The 21,345-nt window shown below is 33.8% G+C and overlaps 3 protein-coding genes across 3 annotated transcripts; 2 read left to right on the top strand and 1 right to left on the bottom strand.

Moving 5' to 3' along the window:
* The first annotated feature begins 1,141 nt into the window (after positions 1–1,141).
* Positions 1,142–5,014, top strand: LOC142978824 (uncharacterized). Its single transcript, XM_076123410.1, has 5 exons — positions 1,142–1,244; positions 2,169–2,304; positions 2,984–3,204; positions 3,558–3,665; positions 3,965–5,014. Exons 1-5 carry the CDS (start codon positions 1,240–1,242, stop codon positions 4,140–4,142), a joined length of 648 nt encoding a protein of 215 aa, XP_075979525.1. The 5' UTR covers positions 1,142–1,239; the 3' UTR covers positions 4,143–5,014.
* Positions 5,015–8,617: 3,603 nt separating this feature from the next.
* LOC142978989 (uncharacterized) lies at positions 8,618–12,453 on the bottom strand. Its single transcript, XM_076123661.1, has 4 exons — positions 11,952–12,453; positions 11,363–11,538; positions 10,091–10,195; positions 8,618–8,745 (listed from the first exon to the last, which is right to left on the bottom strand). Exons 1-4 carry the CDS (start codon positions 12,087–12,089, stop codon positions 8,628–8,630), a joined length of 537 nt encoding a protein of 178 aa, XP_075979776.1. The 5' UTR covers positions 12,090–12,453; the 3' UTR covers positions 8,618–8,627.
* Positions 12,454–15,426: 2,973 nt separating this feature from the next.
* On the top strand, positions 15,427–20,958 carry LOC142978872 (uncharacterized). Its single transcript, XM_076123468.1, has 5 exons — positions 15,427–15,674; positions 16,071–16,275; positions 18,132–18,341; positions 19,285–19,392; positions 20,604–20,958. The coding sequence occupies exons 1-5, from the start codon at positions 15,512–15,514 to the stop codon at positions 20,734–20,736; spliced, it is 819 nt and encodes a 272-aa protein (XP_075979583.1). The 5' UTR covers positions 15,427–15,511; the 3' UTR covers positions 20,737–20,958.
* The last annotated feature ends 387 nt before the right edge of the window (positions 20,959–21,345 follow it).

Here is a 21,345-nt window from a genome sequence, read left to right on the forward strand (position 1 = left end):
AGACAGTTGCTTGAAAATAATATTTAAATCTCTATTTATTTTTTGTATGGATAATGGTCATCCCACTACCAAAGTTTGGAAAGTAAGCGTTTACAATTGGCAACAACGAAGTCCGACTTCTAACGTGTTTTCGAGGTGCGAAAACGCTCAGCTCAAATACTAATAAGCGGCCATCTATCTATACGATGTCTACGGGTTGCTTAACTTACTGAACGGTTACTATTCAGTAAGTGCCTATCAGCGTTTCTAAAAGACCTTTGATCGCAATAAATTCCTCAAACAACACAATACTGCGATTTTCTACAACTGTCGACTATCGACACCCGGCTAGCTATTGATAAATTTTGCATCAAAAGCTCAAATCAGCGCCTCTAGCGGGCTCCGTAGGAACTATTTTGGCAGTACATTTTAAATGTCAAACTCTCGATCGACAATACAGACTGTAAAGAATTACGCTACTGATAGCAAGTGATAGAGTTAATACACGTAATACAGCAAGCGGAGTTATTGTCTCGTGGCAGTATGTTGTTGGACAAACATATTAGTGGGCAAGTGGGCGGTACCGTATTGTAACCACAATGTCCAATAGTAAGGAATAGTTCACAGTAACTAAGTAGATCAAGATTTTTACAATATAGATGGGATTTGGTGTAAAAAAAAATACATTTTACCAAGACTTGATATTTCAGTTTATTGAAATATCAATAAATAATCCACAATAAGAAGGGCTAGTAATACCCGACTTTTAAAATTACTATGTTTTATATGAATAGCACAATACGTCAAATTTCAATATACGATTCTCATCAGAGGTCTAAAACTGAAATTAAACTTACTTTCTTATCCTTACGTTTGTAAAATGTAATTTTAAAAGTAATTTGAAAATTTTGACCAACATGTACAAACATATCTATAAACATTTGTTTTTATATTGATTGTGATTATAATAAGAATATAACGAAACACAAAAAGCCAGTATTTATCTTTTAACTTTTTCCAATCTAAACAATAAAAAAAAAACAAAAGGCAATAACGCAATATCCTGTACAACACTGTCCCAATACGGATGAGGAACAATATCGGATTCAGATCGTCACAGTGAACGCGACTTTATAATCTGTAGTAGTGACAGTAGGTACATTGACGCCCGACACTCGGTCGTTTATTGGTTGCTTCTCCACACGTCGAATATGTGATACTTAATATATATGGCTGGCTGAGTGCGGCTGACTCCCAACAATGAGGTAAGATGGGGTAAGATGATTACCTTAATTTTTAATCAAAAATACGAAGACTATTAGGAAATAAATAGAAAATAATAGTGATTAGGTGAAGATCTTGAGATGTATTTAATGTTATCGAAAATAGTCTACCGTGATTTTACTACTCAGCGAAAATAGTATAGTCATTGTTGACGTTTCCACTTTCTGTCTCTTTCTCGTCGACGTATTTAGAATAGGAATGAAAGAGACAAAACTTTTAAATCGCTTTCGATACGGAAATAAATATTTTTATCTATTCTTTTGTATCAAGAGAATATTCGACAGTCAAAACTTTTCATTCATAAGTTCAACATGCAGGCCAAATGCGGATGAAACTTTGTACTCTTTCAAGAACTAACTTAATACGAAAAATAAACACAAAAATTACATGCTAATGAAAAACACTGCACGTAAATTATAGCAGTTATTGAAACAAGGACGCGTGCGAATTTTTTCATTCAATATTGATGGCTAGTTAAGTGGGGTCCCAGACGTTCAAAAATTATAAATATCATGCCATCACACTTATGCTTCATTTAATTCGATGCAGCATTTTTTTGGAACGTAAACTACCTGAAATAGATTAGTAGTGCTAGTGCCTAGTTGCATACTTGCACAGGTCGAATACCTGTCACGGAAGTGATCGAGGGTTCGACCTCAAGGCATCACATATGACTTTTCTTAGTTATCTGCATTAAAAATAATAATCACTTGTACATCTGGTAATGGACAGCATGGTAAGGTATGCATTCTCGAAATTTCTATAAAGAAGGTCTTCAAAAGACTTTCTTACTGGTAAAAGAGCGCATTAGTTGGTGGTATCAAGGGTCTTGATCATCACTTAATCCAGGAAGTGGTTTGTTTCAGAACAGTAATGGTCTAAGTTCTTTTTCCTTTCTCTTACAGTTGCTATTGGATTTTGATGTCACTTATCTGTGTGGTCGTTGGCTCGACAGCTGATGATGAAGAGGAGCACAAGTTGAGGACCAAAAGACAAATCAACGCTTTGCCTCTAGTATACCCTTATGGAGCTACTTATAAGGTATATAGCCTACACCCATTGTTTAAGTTTATTGGGGGGGAAATTTGATAAGTGGAATACTTTTCTTTGATAGTTTTCTCAGTATACTGTAGCTCAATTCTCTATTACTATCAACTATCGATAACCGACCTGTCATCGAGAAATCTATAGTGCGATTCTGTACAGTCGGTCGGTACTGTCGAGTATCAAAATGTTGACATTTAAAATGTACTGCCAAAACAGTTCCTACGACACCCGTCAGAGGCGCTGATCAGATTTTCATACAAAATTTCTCGATGACAGGTCGGTTGTCCATAGTCAATATTAGTAGAGAATCGAGCTACAGAATCTCGCTACTGATTATTTCCACTGCGCTCGAGCCTTTGATGCTGCAAGGATAAACTGGTGGCCAGTAGAATATTGCCCATGTGACACGCATTGTGGAAGCAAATCGGGTCGTTTTAAGGGTCTAAGCCGTGAAACAATTACAACAAAACGTTTTTTTAGATTCCTATTAGTTATCTGATTTGACCGCAAGTAACCCAAAACGGGTGTGGGCTACTTATAGCCAGGTTCTGTTTTATTCAGCCATTTTTTTTATGTCGTCAAATGAACCCAGCATATACCACTATTACCTACAAGATAGATTCCAGAAGCAATTGAATCAGGTTATAAAAATATATTTTTTCAAAATTTTCAGTTGATCGTCGGTATGTCAGCCCCAATAAAATCTGAAGACTACATAAGCCTGGCATTTGCAGCAAACTTCCAGTTCCAGTACTTGCAGTTTCAGAACAACACAGAGATATCACAGCATTACTTCATTAAGACCGTGTCGAGAGAACAGAGGGAGGCGGATATATTGTCCCGGCGAGATGAAAGACTGACGTTCTATAAGACTGCTGCTGAAATGATGCGGATGTAGGTATCAATTAATTGGTCTATCAAGGACACTTAAAATGCTTATAACGTTTCAAAATCAAGGGAAGTAAACTTTTAATATTGCAATTTTTTTTAAAACCGTTTGTATTGGTAAATACATAAACTTTTGAATAAAATTACATTTTTGTAAACAACAATTGCTAAATTTTAATCAGCCTGTGAAATAGCTCACAAATTATTATTATAGATTAAAAGATCACAATCACATTTATGATCATAGAGTTAGAATGTGGCCTTATTTTTTTACCCCAAATAACCTATTCAATAAATATTTAAATATTTCATGATTTGATATTAAGTATATAACAAAGTTTGCGTCTCATGTTTTTCAGGAAGGGAATGGATGGAGACGAATGCGTTCTCCGAGCGATATGTGAAGCTGCGCAATATCCCGTCGAAGAAGAAGGTTTGGTGGGAGAATTAATTCATATTCTGTTAACGTAAGTCCAATACTCACTGATATTTTTGGTCAAAATGAGTGAAAAGAGGTCCATTATAAAAGTGACGATTCCAAATATAAAAGAACCAAAAACAGTTTTTTTTAAGTTAACTAAATCATTCTATCATTAGAGCTAAAATCAACGCCTACAATACCTTCATTGGTATTCAAATATGAAAAACAACATTCAACTATTTCTTTTCATATGTTGGAATGGTTTCCAAGTCCATCAAAAGTATATTAATGGTTTTGAAAAAAAATGATTGCTATGTTAATTTTTCTTTCATAAATAACTTCCAGACCCGACTATGGCCGATCTCCGTTTGATGAAAAAGACCAGGAGTTCGAAGACATGATGTCGCCATACAACGACGCCGCCACTGCTGGAAGGCAGATGTTCAACTGTCCTTCCATTTACCCTGGATGCCCTGAAGGTCAGGGGGTCATGGAGATGATCAGCATACTTAGAGAAGAATGAAGCAAGATTTCTTCTTCTTATTATTTGTTATAACTTTAAGTTTTTGAAACTGGTTTTTGGATTGGATTGCAACTTGGATTTTAAATTCTATTCTATATCCAATTTTTTTTCTTTTCGATCATGGAGTTTTTTTTCGTAAGATTTCTGAGGTACTTACGTGCTTACGTGCTTATTTAAAGATGAACTTGGTTATAAAGTTTTTAATGATTTTTTGGTACTTGCACATAAATTTTTGGATCAATATTTGAAATAATTGCAGTCTTTGGAAATTCATTCATTAGAATAAGTAAATTGTTATCTTATTTTTGTTTCGCAGTAAAAAACGGGTGAATGACCTAAATCTATTTCTTTAAATATTCCACTACGTAAGGCGAATTAGCTGCAGAAAACTGAAAGTTTGAATGTATTGAAGTGGTTTCCTTATATTCCCTATGGTTTTAGGTCTTCATATACAATGTAAGATCGTGAGGGCTACCACGTATCTACGTGATAGTGGCTTTCAAATACTTGTCAACTGAGGTCAGTTGAAAACTATTTGAAAGCCCCTATGCCATACATCGTTTTCTCCCTAAGATTGTAGTGATTAGCATGTTACGTCAACACAGCAATGTACTGAATAGTGACCATAACTTTGACGTACACTACTTGTTAACTTAGATACGTGATAAGTATCCAGATTCCCGACCGAAAAATTATGAATACAAATACCTATAGGCTTTTAACAACATTGTACGCTTTATCGTTAATTAAAATTCGATGTTCTATTCTTTCATATGACCAATATAAGTTGCTATGCATAATTAAGTAAGTTGTGAGCACTTTTCTATGTCACTTGAACTGGTCAATTAAAATGGTTTAAAATTATAAGTCATGTATTTTCGTTTCGGCTATTAAATTCTATATTATCCATACTTCCAAATCTACCTAATAATATTATAGTTGGGAAAGTCTGTTCGTTTGTAATTCTTTCATATAAACGGCTGAATGAGCACATTGTAATAGAATAGAGTTAGGCGAAGAGGTTAGAGGTTCGGTAATGTAACCGCAATTTATATAATGATTGGTAACTTTCTACTGCGAAAATCTTTATAGATTTAGGACAAAGTAACATTTTAGTAACACAACAACTCTAACACAAACTTGAAAATCCCACCAAATTTTTGTTTTCACAACATGTTGTACAAGCCATTACAAGCCATAATATCTTGCAAAATAAACAACAGAAAAATTTATAAAATTTCTACAAAATTTTTCCTTCAAGAAAGCTGTAAAATGTACCGAAAAAGAAAACGCTGTGGGAAGGCGGCACTAATCCTGTAGAGCCTTGGTTATAAAGTGAAGGGAAGCTTGGCTGTTTGCTTTGGGGCGGTCTTTCCGCGACAAATGAACTAAATCTCATATATGTAGCCAGTCACGTGCAAGCTATCTTTTCCTTAGAATATTTACATTGACTTAGTGCTGTCGCTACTGTTGGTTCTCGATCCTGTGTTTGTTGTTTGTATCGCTATTTAGAATTTATAATAACACATCAGATAATTGATGAACAAAAGCCACTGTGGAGTACTCAAGGACTCACCTCTCGTTTGGTGGAAACTCTTGCCCAGCAGTGGGACAGTAATGGGTTGGGAAAAAAAGAAAATTGTTTCTGAAAACAAAAAGCTCCATTTTCTACTACTCTCGACTACCGACTAACGGCTAGCTATCGAGAAAAAATAAAAGAAAAACTGTTTAGCACCTCTACTGGGCTCCGTAACAACTATTTTAGCAGCACATTTTAAATGTCAAACTCTCGATACTCGAAGATACCGACTGTACAGAACTGTGCTACTGTTCTTAAGAAACATAATAGTTTTAAAACCGTAACGAATATTTAATTGTTTCTATTGTAATGTCAATCCATAAATTTGACGCTATGATAAAACTAAGTTATAATCATGAGTTTTATTTTTCATAACACTGAAGTTTCTGATCGTTATATTAAACACTAGCTGACCCGCGCAACTTCGCTTGCGTCACATAAGAGAGAATCAGAATTTTCCACGTTTTTGTAACACTTTTTACTGTTACTCTGCTCCTTTTGGTCGTAGCGTGATGATATAAAATATGCTTTTTTTCACGAAAAATATTCTCAAAATGATTTATATCTCATAATATAACGAAGTTGCGCTAAGGCATATCCGCCATTAAAACAGTTGCCATGACAACGGAATTTTGTTAATTCAATGTCATTAAAATATTGATTATTCGCGACTTCGTTCGCCACCTGAATTTTCCCGGGAAATGCGTCATTTTCCCGGGGTAAAAAGTAGCCTATGTCCTTTCTCGGGTATCAAAATATCTTCATACCAAATTTCATGCAAATTGGTTCAGTAGTTTAGGCGTGATTGAGTAGCAGACAGACAGACAGACAGACAGACAGACAGACAGACAGAGTTACTTTCGCATTTATAATATTAGTATGGATAAACATTTTACGCTTATGAACCCAAACAACGACTAATAAAACTTACAAAGTATTTTCTCGTTAAGTTACAAATATCTTACATAAGTATTCGAGTTAAAATGGTTGTAGGCAATGGGCCCCGATGGGCAATCAGTTGAATAGTAGCCGATTTAGACGCCTCGAGAATTTATTGAGTGGTCCAATAGTAACTAACTGGATTTATTTTGTGCTTACCACGCGCTGAGCTTTCATTACCGTTGTAGACAGAGATGCAGATACAAATCTCTAGGGAGAGGAAAAGAGACGGATAATGTTTCGTGCGGTTTACATGTAGTAATGTTTTTGTCATGTCAATAATGTATATGTATTTTTGCTTTAACGGAGAGTGTATTTGTTGGTATTAACGAGAATCAGTTGAATTACCTGGTTTATTTGCGTGTTTTGTTTTCTTAGTAAATGTTGTTGGCTTACTAGAAAGTGACTAAAAGAATTATATAATGAATGTTTCTGACGAATTTTGTGTGTGACGAACATAAAATGTATGTATAAGCTATTTGTGAATAGGTAGCATAGATATTTTGTTTCATGTGATTGTGACTTAGTACCGCAATGATGTCTATTTTAACCACCAAACTTCGATCGTTGTGAAATCAGTGATAAACGTTTATCGATTCACTAGAGTGAAAAAAATAGCCCCGCCACTCTTCACGAAAACCATAACTACATCATTAACTAATCTGGCTACAAGTCTTTCAACGCTTCGTATTTCCTACTCTCCTATACCAATCCATCAGACTCCATCTGTCTCGACCAAAAGGCTAACTAAAAAAAGGCGTTAATTAAAAACTGGTCTCAGATGTTCGCATTTGTTACAAAAGTTACAACCTACATATATTACACGTATCCCTAGTGTAAGTACAATGTAAACTAGAATTCCACGTTATAATTTAATTAAAAATAGCGGCACAACGGCTGCCGGGGAAGGCTTGTTAGAGCTACACCATTATGTTATGACGTCATTAGCCAACAACCTCTAATTTCATTTGTATTATGTGGATTATGTTCGGTTTAGCGTGTTTAGATTTTTTATAGAAGCACTATAAGTGCAATTCACAATAGGTTCAGCTCAAGAATTTGATATTTAATATGTATCGTAAAGACACTTCTTGCGGCGCCCGCTAGAGGCGCTGTTTGGATTTTTATAGAAAAATTGTCGATAGCTGGACGCTTGTCGTCGTCGATAGTCGATAGTTGTAGAAAATCAACCCTCAGCGCTTTATGTATAAATCTATATACTAAATTCTACCTAGAAAATTGCGAATTGAATGCAATGTAATTTTTCATCTAGGGAGATGAAAAAATGCCATTCAATTCGTAATTTCTATACTTCTTAAATTCAAACCTCATAAGCGCCCCCAAGCGGGTTCTACGGAACTTCATTTTTGTACAATTTAAATGTTAAACTCTCGATAGGTACTTACTAGATAGTGCCGAATTTTAAAAATCGCGCCACGGGTAATTTTTTTAGGGTTAAAAAAAAACTTATGTAATGTCCACGTAGTTAGTGAAACCGACACTTAGTATGTATTATTTACATAAAGAGAAATGACACTGAACTAATAACTAATTACTTAGAACAGCCAGTGCAGTGTTTACGACTGCCGTGGGAGAAATAAAAGAAACGAATAACCCTTTCAACTTATTACATTATTGTTACAAAAACTATTGTACTATTTTTACTTTTGTGTAAAATGGAACAAGAAATATACCTAAACGTATTTTTATCGAGTGCTGCGGGCACTTTTACAAACATACAAGCAAAGCATACTAATTATCCAACGACTCAACATGACTATTTGGTTGAAGTCTATCGATATAGATCATACAAATAATTGTATCGTATGGAAATCGAACTTGTACTTCCCGAGCGCAATAGTAGCGTCGAGGTAATTGATAAACACCAAAAATAAGACAATACATTTTGATTAGAAACATTTATTTCGCATTCATTTGACTATCCTTTTTATTAAACAATTTCTGAGTTATACCGTATCCGTATAGAGTGATACATCCAGCATTGAAAACGGACACATTGAGATCGAAGTCACACAATCTTCAGAAGTCTTGTTGTGCCATTTCTCCGTCATTGAAGACTGCTGCCTGTGAATAGTGAAGACTTTTAAAAATTATATCAGTAGGTCAGTAAATGATCTGTGGATTGAGCAAACCTTGGTGCGGTCTTTCTATAGATGGATGATTGCAAAGGGGTATTTTCAACGGGGCGTCACCGTGGTTCGGAGGGCAAAAAAGTGTCGGTCCCAGTGGTTGCTAATGAAGATAACAGTCATTAAGTCACGTGGCTTGAACAATTTTGACACTTGGTTGACCACTAACCATACGATAAGAAGAAGAATCAGTAGCGTAATTATCGACCCCTATTCACGACTTTTAGCTATCAACAGAATTTGTATGAAAATCTGATCAACGCCTCTAAAGGATGCAGAAAAAACTACTTCTGCAGTACGTTTTAAATATCAAACTGTCGATACTCGATAGTACGGACTGTAGAAAATCACGCTATCGTAATACTAGAAAATAAGAGTAGCACCGATTATGAAATCATGGTTTTGATTTTGGACACAAATAAAACATATTTTTAATTACCATTGAAAGAGCTTAAAAGTCATTTGGCATTTAACAGTACAAAAGCTCAGAGACAACACACATTATTATGATGTTGCAGTGTATTGCTCTGCAGAAATAAAATACAATGTGCATACACTACATGATAAATAAAAGAAATCCCAATTCAGCATTGATGATGGGATTGTATGTCCGAAATCAGACACATGAATGAGAGTATGAGACAATGAAGAGTATTGTCGTAATGACGAATTTCCCAGTACGAAATGAGATTTTAAAAGATTACGTTTTTTATTCATACTTGCTATGAGGTCAATGAAAAGTCAATTTCAGGCGAAAATATTCAGCTGTTGATTGATTTATTAACGAAGCTTTATACGATGCTTTACAGCCTGTATTCTGGTTAAATATTGGCAACTTGATAGAGTTTAAAGTCGTTCATTTTGCGTTCATTATATACGAAATGATTTATTACATTTTTTGTATTGAAATGTAAAGTGGCGATATACCCGTCCCTTATTATGTGAGATTGCAAACATGACTTTTCATGTTTTTTGTCGGTTTGTTTAAGCATAATAATTATACTTTCATAGAAGGTCTTCTATTCTCTTCCTATAATTTATTGAAGGTAATTTTTTTGTTACTAGATAATTCTTTATCAATTTATTGGTCTATTAGTCATATGGACTTAAGGTATATCTCACAAAGCCTATACTTATAAAACAGTAGCGACTAGAACGTGCCAGACTCGAAGCAATTTCCGAAGCCAAATGTCCATTTTCACGTAAAAATTGCTCATAATTTCATTTCAATGGGCGTCAGCTATGAACATAATTTCATTAAAAATGTCATTTTATATTACCTGAACACCATTTTTAACAGTTTGTGGTATATTTTTTGTGGCTCGAGGATCGTTTCCATTTCACAAATGGTTCGCCGGACGCAGTGGAAACCATTCAGGCCGTTTCTGAAGCAATCAATTCGATTATGTGTAAAAGTTTTCAGTAATTTCGAAATGTACATAGTGTTTAAAAAGTAGGTAAAAAGCTATCGAGAATTACATACTTAATTGCAAACGTGTCTAAAATGCGATAACAGAAGGTTACCATACCTCCTTTTTTAAATGGTTAACTTATCCTTTTTGTTTAGAAGAAAGTTATCGTTAAGTATCAATTTGCATCGCGTTTGAAACCCGTTTGCTTTTCGTTACTTTACGAGATCTTATGCAAAAAGCAAAAAGTTTTGGAGAAAAATTAATTGGCTGAATAATTTTAGAAATATTTGTCACTTATAACGACAACAACAGCAATGACATAATTGCATCTACTGTCGCAGGAATTTTGGACCTTTCAAAGTCTTAAATATGGAATAATAGATAGAAGCTAAAGATTTTAACGGATATATAAACACAATAAGCTTGATATCAAAACAAGAGATAAACAAACTAAAGTATCCTTAAGCATATAAAAGATACCTATCGGAGTTAGCCATTTGTACAACTTAGTACCTACTGGTCTTTCGGGTGCGGTAGCGGCCCAAAATAAATTGATGTTTATTGACCTTCATACTAAAATGGGTTCACGTCACTAATGCTTGGATTTTTAACATGTCTTGCTTTGAAAAAAGGGGTTATTAGATTTATGTGAATAGGGTGTAAAATACGATACACTGGAAATTCCGGTGGTAGATTTGTTCCAATGAGTGGTAACTATGGGCCGGAACAACTATGGCTGAATGAGATTTGGTAAGTTTATTAAGGGGAATTCGGACATTAGTTGTTGCTGTTTATCTATTAGATAGGTCTACTGACACTCATTCATAATCCATCAAACTGGCCCTTAAGTTTTCAAAATTAGTGTTATTGTGTATTCGCGGAAGTAATGAGATACATTAATAGCCTTATGTTTAGAACGCAATGTATCGTGAAAAAAGCAGTCACATTTCTAATTTTGAAAAAAAAAAAACAGAAAACGATAGTTTATGAATTAAATCACAGATTTTTAATAGATGAATATAAATTTAAAAGGTTTTTGATCATTCTTTTGAATAATTCTGAATCAAGACTATTGTGAACCTAGTAAACTGCTCTTTTCTACAACGTGTGATAAGTAAATTGAAATTGTTAGCTACTTACTTCTCCAGTAATTCTTCTAGATGGTTATAAACACTTCTTCTATGTACAGGATGGTGGTGATGGTGTTTATAATATCTAAATGTGTCAGGAGGATTGTCCCAGTTCATACGGAACCCTATCGCCTGAGCGAAGATTTGATTCCATGGTATTATATTTGCTTTGAAGTTTATACGGAGCTGGAAAAAAATTAATAGATAATTAATATTGATGTAATGGCTTTTGCAAAAATTGGATTTCTTACCCGCGCTAGTTAAAAGTGACTTAGTTTACAGGGAATCCCTGGACTATTGAACACATACACAAAATCACGCCGTTTTGGGGTCGGCAGAGAGACCGGAGAACGCCATTTGTACGATCCTCAATCAAATCCTCGATCAAAATCGATTTTCAAGGGAATTGTTGTGCTATATAAACATGAGTTACATTTCAAGATATATGCAAAATATTAGCACAACAACTCCTATAAACAGTAGAACCGAGGCAGAGTAATAAATGAGGTGAAAGTAGTATACCATAGCAGTATAAAATTTAATAAAAAAAAAACCCTTCAAACACGCTATCGACATCAGAAAATCATAAAAATACTCACAAAGGAACGTGTCATATTCCTGAAGCTTAAATACCTCTTCTGTAAATGATGGGTCTGGTTAGCGTTACCAAAGTCTATTAAAATAAACGCTATAACGAACACATAACACAGGCAACATAATTGAAGAAATCTGTACATTTTTACTACTTAAACTTAAAAATAGTTATCACCAAGACTTTATCACTTAGAAAGTAATTGTGATCAACTGTCGCCGGTTTTAATCACTTTTGGGTGCAGTTGTGATCAACTGCCGCCAATTCTCAATCACTTTTGGGTGCAAATGTGATAGAATTGCCGAAAATCGTAATTTGTTACTGTCCTAATTATTTATAAACTTGTGATACTGTTTAAAGTTAACGACAAAGTCCACTTGCGTCCATCAAATTGAGTTAACACGTGAAATTCCTTGTACGAAATCCATCCTTTAACTAATTCTCAGAATCACACACAGATTTCCCAAAATCACATTTTTAAAAGGATTTCTTTTAGCACTAAACTTCACATTGCGATAACTAGAGTCAAGTAACTTAGAAATAACGATTTTCTGTATAACTGCAGTCATAGTAAAGTAGGTTGTATTTGCTGTATTGATTATGAGTAATTTTTGTGTTTGGATAGTGTAAACTAGTTCATAGAATGGGGTTAAATAGTTGGTTCTGTCTTAGTTATAAAAGAAAGCCTACTTTGTAAGGCTTGAAGCACGCTAGGACTTGATTTAGTACTACATTTAATGTTAGCGTGTTTTGAGAACAAACTAAAGTAGGGTACTGTGTTTTATAATAGAAGTTTTATGTAATGTGGTTCTTGTTAGCAGTTTTGGCAAAAAATCGTGTAATTTTTATAAAAAAAATACCTATGTTTATTAATATTGGTTCGATTCGCCGACGAATAAACAGGATGTCACGAAATTCTTGGATGAAATTTTTTCATGGTACTTTGTACCCATGAATTGAAAAAGGATTCAAAAATCAAACTAGCTGTACTCTGCGGCCTCACTCCTATATCTATAATCATTTCACCCCCGTCTGATGTACATAATGAGCCCGTATAGAGAATATAGTACACACATATTAGTGTAGACATTAATCCCTATTTTATTATTCCAATAAACTTTTTGCCTGATAAAGTAGCGATAGTATTTCAGTACAATGACGTTGCGTGTCTAATTAAAATACCGTGACTAGTTAAAACTAAGACAACGACGGCTAAAACTTGTTTTATGTGAAACGTAGTAGGCTTGACTTTCTTTGCTTTTATTAGTATCTCTTAGGGATTTGTATCGAGTTGCAGAACCAAAAAATGCTTTAAATAGGCCGATAGATAGATACTATAAGAACTATGTTAGACGTAATATTTTGGATTTCCTGTCATGTGTCTCAGGTAAAAACTGTTATATAATGGAGTAAATAATAACGTTGTACCAAACTAAAAAAATCTGCTAGACTGTGACGTCATGTGATTTAAAAAAAATATCAGATATATTTTTAAAAACTATATTTCTTACCAATATTCTGATTTATTGTGACTTACTATTTTTTTATGTTTTTCCTTTATAGTGTGTCACTACTTGGCAAAGGCCACCCCTCTTTCCTTCCAAATCTGTCTGTCCTGTACTCCCCGTAATTAATTTTCTAAAAATTTAAGGATTTATATTATTCTAATGGAAAAGTAGTAAATACAAGGGAAATAAATAAATACCGTTTGTTTATAAAGTTTGTTCGTTTATTTACTGAAGCGAGCTCAGTGTAATACGATACTCTGAGAAGAGGAGTGACGTAATAGATTTATAACATTCTCTTTCAGAAGAATTGTAGGTACTGTATCTTTATCTAGTAATTACTTTCTAAAATTATATTAAAAACTAGCAGTGATTATTCATGTTCTGTCTTTGTTATGTAAGACACTGAAAGAGAAATATTGCTTATGTTACTATTTATAAAACGTCGGGATTTTACCTATCTTGTTGATAAACATTTGTTGGCAATTATTTATTTTTATTTTATTTTGAAACTTCATATACATAGGTGTATTATACAGGCCTATTCAATGCCAAAGGCAATTAGTGCAGCGGATAAACCGTTAAAATACATAGGCATTTGTAAAACATCTACTGTACCTATGCATAAAGAAATTTTGTTCAGCTTAGTATAAATACCGTTACATTACAATTACGTGTCCAAATTATATTGTAAATTACTTTCCTCGTGACTTGGTGATGATCTCAATCGTGAGAGTTCTATCAATTTTAAATCATCAATCTTATAATATACAGCATGTTGGAAAAACCGAATATCATAAAGGCCGCGATAGACGATGGAACATTACATTACGAAATGTTCAAGCAATATCCGAAATGAAAACATGGGTGTATAAAATACTCGATGTTGATATACATAATTAAGCAATAGCTTGTTACTGAAGTCTGGACTACTCTAAAGAAATCTGTATATTACATTGCTCAACCCAGGAATCGTAACTGAGACCTCGTAATCTTCAACCGATGTCATTCTAGTATATACATATAAGTAAGCGAAATTTTTCAAAATGCTCGTTTCCCGTTAATCTCAATATATAAATATATGAATAACGGAATGAAATACATTTCAAAAGTAGGGTCTATTTGATTCGTTTTACATACCAGTATTTGGTTTGTTGACCAACATTTTTGGGACCTATGAGTAGTAATTGTACAGGATGATCATACTTTTACATTTTGTCACATTTCGTTTCAAGAAAAAAGAGATATTAGGTATATTTCATTGATTTATAGTAATCATAATATTACGATTATGTCAAAAAATTATCACGAGAAGGCAGATTATTAAATCTCTAATAATAATCAATCTATACCTATTATTAGTAATGACAAATCAGTCAGCTACGACTAAACCTATGAATCGTAAATTCTGAATAAAGACAGCTGAAGATCCGAAACAAAGCGAAGACTCCATTTGCTAAAATCTAGTCTTATTTTACCCAAATTACTTGTGAGGGGAGCCACGTGGGTGTGACAAAATGAATTTAGTACCTATGTCTGACAAAATAAATGCACAACTTTAGGACATAATAACTCAATAATAATAACTATAGTCTTCACATAAAATTGTCATTTCTTCTTATCACGAATGTTTCAAAGACTTTTCAGGAAAGTAATTCAACTTAACCTTTGCCTTATAATGCCTAACGTTTCGGCGCAGGTTGCACTCGCCGTGGTCGCAGCGTTAATTCCCGTATTCTATTATACATTAAACATGCAACGCGAGAGTTTAAAAGTTATGATTAACCTTTACATTATTTTAAAGACACATAATATCATTTTTCTAGTTTATTTTAATACAAAAATGCACAAGAAATACTAAATATCGCCATGACAATATAGCGCAACCTATGAACGATCTTGTAACGGTCACAGTGTTTGTTAGTCGTGATGAACACAACGGTACATCTGTATAATCTTGTCACTGCACGTATACATCCGAAAGAAGTACTTACTTCTTCAAAACTAATCACCAAGGAAACACAAAATATACAAAAAAAAAAAATAGTAATATAAGTTGACAATGAATTTGTTAGTAAAGTATTTATTTTTGTTGTTTGTGCTAGGAACACTAGCAAATGAAAATGTTAATGAAACTACTGGATTAGGGGAATATAGGAAAAGTGAAGTATTGTCTAGAAGGAAAAGGTTCCTTATATTTACTGAAGGTAGCTCTTTTCAATTGGGTAAGTAGTATTTTTAATATTCAATTCATATTTACGTCACTGTATTCTGCTTGTCACTTTGTACTTTGAACACTAATTATTGTAGTTCTGTTCAGTAATCAACCAATGTGTGTCACTTTTGCATTATGTACTCATTAATGTTTTACACTTTCTTACAACAAGCTTAACTATTTAACGGCAATTTGTCTCGTCTTGTATTTTGAAGGAATCGTGTTGCAATGATTTATAGAATTAGACGATGTTTTATAAAGTTTCAGTGGTTTTCTTTGCTGTAACAAGTTGAAAACATAGTAATGTAGTTTATATATTTTACTACGTAACTAAATTTCGTAAGACAAGCAATATTGTATGTAAAAGTATCATATTAATTAATGGCATATATTATTCAAATTCCAGTATTCTGCACAACATATCCGATGATTTTCACGATAGGAGACATTTTCCTCTGGGGCAGTACAGCAGCCTTAGCGTGGGAGCTACCACAGGATCCTTACTCACCGTTCAGGCATCACGCTGATCCAATTCATAGGAGAATGGACACTAAGACTATTTACTATACGGATGAAAGTGGAATGGTGATTGGCAAGAAGCCTTTTCACAGGTAATGTTGTTTTTCTTTTATTGTGTTATCTAAATGTCAACAAGTGACAATTTCAACCTTATTTGCTTGACGTTTCGGTTCAGTAACAAAATGTTTACACTGTTCGATAATATGGATTAGCGTGCGTTTGCAATTTAAATTACTTGAAAAATAGTTCTTGTGGAATACGCTAGGAGCGCTGATCACTCTACTAGAAGATGTGTCGGTACTACTACTCAATTTTTAATTGTCGATAGCGGTGGGAAAGCGCCCCACAGGTTCATTAATATAGGTATGCATGTATGTATTCAAATTTATTTTATAAAATGTATCAACTAAACAAATCAAGCCCGTTAATATGTTTAAGATGAGGCTAATGTGATAAAGTTTAAGCTGAATGTACGTTTAGAACCATTTTTCTAGCCTCCAGACTAGAGATAACTAGATCTGAATAATATAGAGGGCTAATTTCCTTTAGGCAAACGTTGAAGCTTACATTGTTGCCAAACATGAACTAACTGATGTACCTACTGAGCTATAATATACTACATTTTTACATCGTGAAATATTTTTTTGTTTCCAGTCTGTAACAGAAATGATAAATTACTACATGGCCGGTCTCTGACTCATTCAATCATATATGACGAAATCAAAATGGTTTGGAATTAAGAAGTCAAAAAAGATAAAAAACTGTAGCGCTATTACCTACAGATTTTTTGTAATTAGTTCTTTCAGAATACAGTGCCAATATAAATTTTAAATATTTTTTTTTTCGGTAGCTACTCGACCACCTTAATAATGGGTCTAGTGTAGTTGTGGTTAGATTAGTCGAGATTTTAAAAAAAATTAAATCATTATTATCATAATTATTGTTAAATTCCTTCTTTCTTGTCTAGAATAGTTGTTTTTAATGCACAAATCAGTGAAACATTAAATCATAAAATATTATAATACAAACTACCACGTAATTTGTAGCGTAGTTACAAACTACGTTCTAATTTCTCTAACAAGCAACTGTCATCTAAGTGAAATAATTAATGTCCAGTTAGCAAACTAGCTACGGGCAAGTGTGGAAACTTAGTGCTGACTACAGTCTCTGTCGTTTTATAACTATTTGGGTTCCGGCTTTTATACGAAAATGATCGAATAATAATTTAACTACAAAAATGAAAAAAGCTACTATGGATTTTGGATGAAAAGTTAATCGTATTTCACAAGAATTATATTTTAAAACTAGTTGACTGGTTCAACTCCGTCCCGGTATAGTACAATTTTATTCCGTTGATTCCATTCCCGTATGAATTTTGATCCTACCGATCCCATACAAACCTTGTCCGGACAGTTACAAACATATTATTTTTAAAAAGAGAATTATACAATACTAGCTGACCCGCGCAGCTTCGCTTGCGTCACATAAGAGAATTATAATTTTCCCCGTTTTTGTAACATTTTTCACTGGTACTCGGCTCCTATTGGTCGTAGCGTGATGATATATAGCCTATAGCCTTCCTCGATAAATGAGCTATCTAACACTGAAAGAATTTTTCAAATCGGACCAGTAGTTCCCGAGATTAGCGCGTTCAAACAAACAAACAAACAAACAAACAAACAAACAAACAAACAAACTCTTCAGCTTTATATATTAGTATAGATAAATATGTATAAAACATACGCTTTGGAGATTCATTTTTATTTATATAGATTTTGCACAATTAAGCAGGTCTACTGTAACGTAGAAAATTCTCAGCACTGGATGGCTAGTGCCCAAGAAATATTTTTACATTTTCAAGCAAAAACACTCTTTATAACAAAAAATACCAGCAGGTACCACAATAACAAACTGTTGCGGAATTAACTGTCCGTTTAAAAACTTTCAGAAAACCCATAGTGAATCCGGCTTTCGCGAAACGGAGCGTCGACGTGCTCGACAAAAAAGGAACTTTAGAGAAATTCAAAATAGACAGGAAACAGATGCATGCCTCGGAAAACAAACGGGGATATTTGAAAAGCATGGAGCAACGGAGCGTCGAATTTCACAGGACTAGTCGCGCCTCGCTGTACCAGAAAATAGAAACGTTGCTTCACGGGTCGGTATTATGTCCAATATAGTGCTTCTTTCTTTTTTTTTCTTTTAAATGTCCTTGATTTTTCAATGTCAACCTTCTAAATTTGTAAGTTGGTTGAAGAATTAATCTTAAGCGTATTTTTTTACATTTAATTAAAATTTATTGCATTTTTACCGATTAGTTTATGGTTGGAAAATAATCGCCAATAGCGGTTTCTAAATCGAATGTTTTATCATATTAACCAATTGTCTTGATATAGTAACAAAAATTGTAAAGTGCAGCTATATACAAATTAATACCATTTAACTAAGGCTATTAATACTTATATTCCTAGTCTTAGTTAAAATGGTATCTACGAGTATATCTTAGATGTGGTTACTGTATATTATGCTACCCCTATTCTTTATATCCTGAGGATTAGCTAGTTAAGAACTAGCGCATTGCCCGGCAGAGAAAAAAATACATTAAACGAGTTAGCCCAACTTGATTGGTTCCTTTGGGAATAACTGAACTGCGCCCGCACAAAAAAACCAAAATGGCGGTTGTCTAAAATAAAATTAACTTCACGAAATAAATGATACCTATGAATATATATTAATGTTATTTAGAAAACTGGAGAAGTCTTTTGTAGGCGTAACTTTAAAGGATTTTGTGAAATAATGCAAAAAATTTACACGGTCCTTAAATTACCTAACAGCAGCCCATTGTTTCGCATGTGTTGTCTTAATTTTATATCAAAAAAAGTATCTATCCTTCCAGAAAACTATCTATCATTTCGTCAAATGCTGCTTAAACCGGTTCAGTTGTTCTGGCATAAAATGAGATACGCACAAACCTTCATTACTCAAATAATACAATCTTTTCGACGTTCCAAAGTTGGGTTTTTCATACAGCCAGAATAATTTTCCAAAATAAAATATAAGTCTAGAACTGTTTGTAAAGGGTTTGTTTAATTCTGTTTCAGTCTTGGCATGAACGGTAAACACTGTGTGATGAAGACTTTATGTTTAGTGCACCAAGCAAAGGAACCACAAGGGACGTTCTTCCAGGAAATTATGAGAACTGTTTTTACGTAAGTACCGAAATACATGCTTTACTGAATATAGTGACGTAAAATAGGTTTATTTTAGATTGTCAAAGGAAAATTATCAATTGTTAATCTGAATCTTACTGTGTTGATAACTGTCGGGTTGGCGTATGTGACTGTAGATTAGCTGTTTTGGGTTCGATTTGATTTGATGCAAATTGATAAATTATTGCCCTGTTAGGTACTCAATCATTATGGAATTTATTTTGATGAAAAATAATGTAACATTCCCTTAGTTTATTTCATTACCATAATCCTCAAGATCCTTTTTAAGAACTCAAAATGCTTTTTCGGAAATCGTTCTAACCGCGTGCAAGCTCTCTCACTCAAGCTCCTAAATACTGGTTATAAATAATTTAGATACAATATACCCAGCCCTGAAACAACAAGTAACGCAATCCATTCTTTATAAAAAGTCATCTAATTATTCAACAATGAAGACAAGATTGTAATATTAACTTGTATTATAAATTATATTCAAATATAATTAATTAGAGTCGTGAAACTGAATAATTGCGAATATAATTAGAGCGATTCCGTTACAAGTGGCCGGATCTTAAAGCGAGATATTTGATACAGACTGGTTTGGAAAGCCCCATTATTTTGTAATTAAATAGCTAAAATGTCGAATAAACGGTACTGAAGTATTGTTGTGGAGTTTCTTAAGAACATAACAATAATAACGACCTTAAAATGCTTTTACAAGTCAACCCGCTTGGCTTTGCACGTGTCTTTAGTTCCATCCCCAGCTACTCAGAGACAAAATACTTCTCTTTGATTTTTAAAATAAATTTTCGGCCACGCAGGTAGTTTTAACAGGTAAGAATAAATAACGGTATTTTCCATATAAGCTTTTGCCCGCAACTTCGTCCGCGTAGTCGCGCGTTTTCATGCCTTATTCGGTCCTTGGTGGGTAGAAATCCTTTCTTAGCATCCATGCCAAATTTCAGCCCGAGCCGTCCAGTGGTATGGGTACTGCGTTGATAGATCACTATGTCAATCAGTCACCTTTGAGTTGTATTTATTTAGACGGGGTGTACTGATTTAGGTTACCTTTGTAAATTTAAAGGTAATACCGGAAATTTGGTAAATACCGGAGAAATACTTTGAAGCAGATCAACAAAATTAATGAATTCGCGAGAACAAGTTAGTATTATTATATTTTTTCACTTGTAATACCAAAATTTATTTTTCAGGTTACCAAAAAACGCTTTACCAGATGAACATACCAAATACGACGCAGCCCATACTACCGAATCTTGCGACGACCTGTACCCAGAATGTGATGAGCCCTTACGAGATACAGACTCTCCTACTTTTTCACACTGATAGTAAAATTTCAGGGGTCTAATTATACTGGATAGAATGTTTGGGATGTTTTAAAACGTTACGCGGAAAGTTACAAGGGAGGATAGTAAGAAATGAAATGAGGTGTGATGAGATATTTCTTGTGTAAATAAATGTTGATTCTACTTATCTCTTTAATTATCTATAATGTCAAGATCCTCGCTTATACGATAAAAATTAAAGTAATTAGGTTTTTTAGAGTATACAGGCACATTATTATCTGAAAGTGAACCTTTATTAGCAGCTAGTGTCATGAAATCAAGACTGAATCTTACTTATTATTTAATTTTAAACAGTAATTGGACTAATTTCGCATTTTACTCTGTACTTTTTATGTCAAAACTAGTGCACCAAAATATTACGCAGTGGTAGGTATAATACCTGATCGTGTTAATTCCTAATTGTAGACAAAATGTATGTAACACAAAAGCAATTAAGAATATTTTTTATAATTTGTTTACCTACGCAAGTATAGAAGGGTTTTAAAAGCCAACAAATAATTATTTTAAAAAGCACTATACTAGTATATTTGTACCTATTTAGTCCACGATACAGTTGCTGCTTCGTGCAATTTGCCGAGCACTGGAGCAG

The sequence above is a fragment of the Anticarsia gemmatalis genome, chromosome 15 (assembly GCF_050436995.1).
Source record: "Anticarsia gemmatalis isolate Benzon Research Colony breed Stoneville strain chromosome 15, ilAntGemm2 primary, whole genome shotgun sequence".
Lineage (NCBI taxonomy): Eukaryota > Metazoa > Arthropoda > Insecta > Lepidoptera > Erebidae > Anticarsia > Anticarsia gemmatalis.

Bases quoted from the DNA above. Each gene is read 5' to 3' on its own strand.
- LOC142978989 (XM_076123661.1), bottom strand. From the start codon at position 12,089: ATGTACAGATTTCTTCAATTATGTTGCCTGTGTTATGTGTTCGTTATA. The intron at 11,539-11,951 runs GTGAGTATTTTT...ATTTTTTTCCAG, and splicing joins GGAATATGACACGTTCCTTT to CTCCGTATAAACTTCAAAGC. The intron at 10,196-11,362 runs GTAAGTAGCTAA...TGATTGCTTCAG, and splicing joins CTAGAAGAATTACTGGAGAA to AAACGGCCTGAATGGTTTCC.
- LOC142978872 (XM_076123468.1), top strand. From the start codon at position 15,512: ATGAATTTGTTAGTAAAGTATTTATTTTTGTTGTTTGTGCTAGGAACA. The intron at 16,276-18,131 runs GTAATGTTGTTT...AAAAACTTTCAG, and splicing joins GGCAAGAAGCCTTTTCACAG to AAAACCCATAGTGAATCCGG. The intron at 19,393-20,603 runs GTAAGTACCGAA...TTTATTTTTCAG, and splicing joins ATTATGAGAACTGTTTTTAC to GTTACCAAAAAACGCTTTAC.
- LOC142978824 (XM_076123410.1), top strand. The intron at 2,305-2,983 runs GTATATAGCCTA...CAAAATTTTCAG, and splicing joins CTTATGGAGCTACTTATAAG to TTGATCGTCGGTATGTCAGC. The intron at 3,666-3,964 runs GTAAGTCCAATA...AATAACTTCCAG, and splicing joins TTAATTCATATTCTGTTAAC to ACCCGACTATGGCCGATCTC.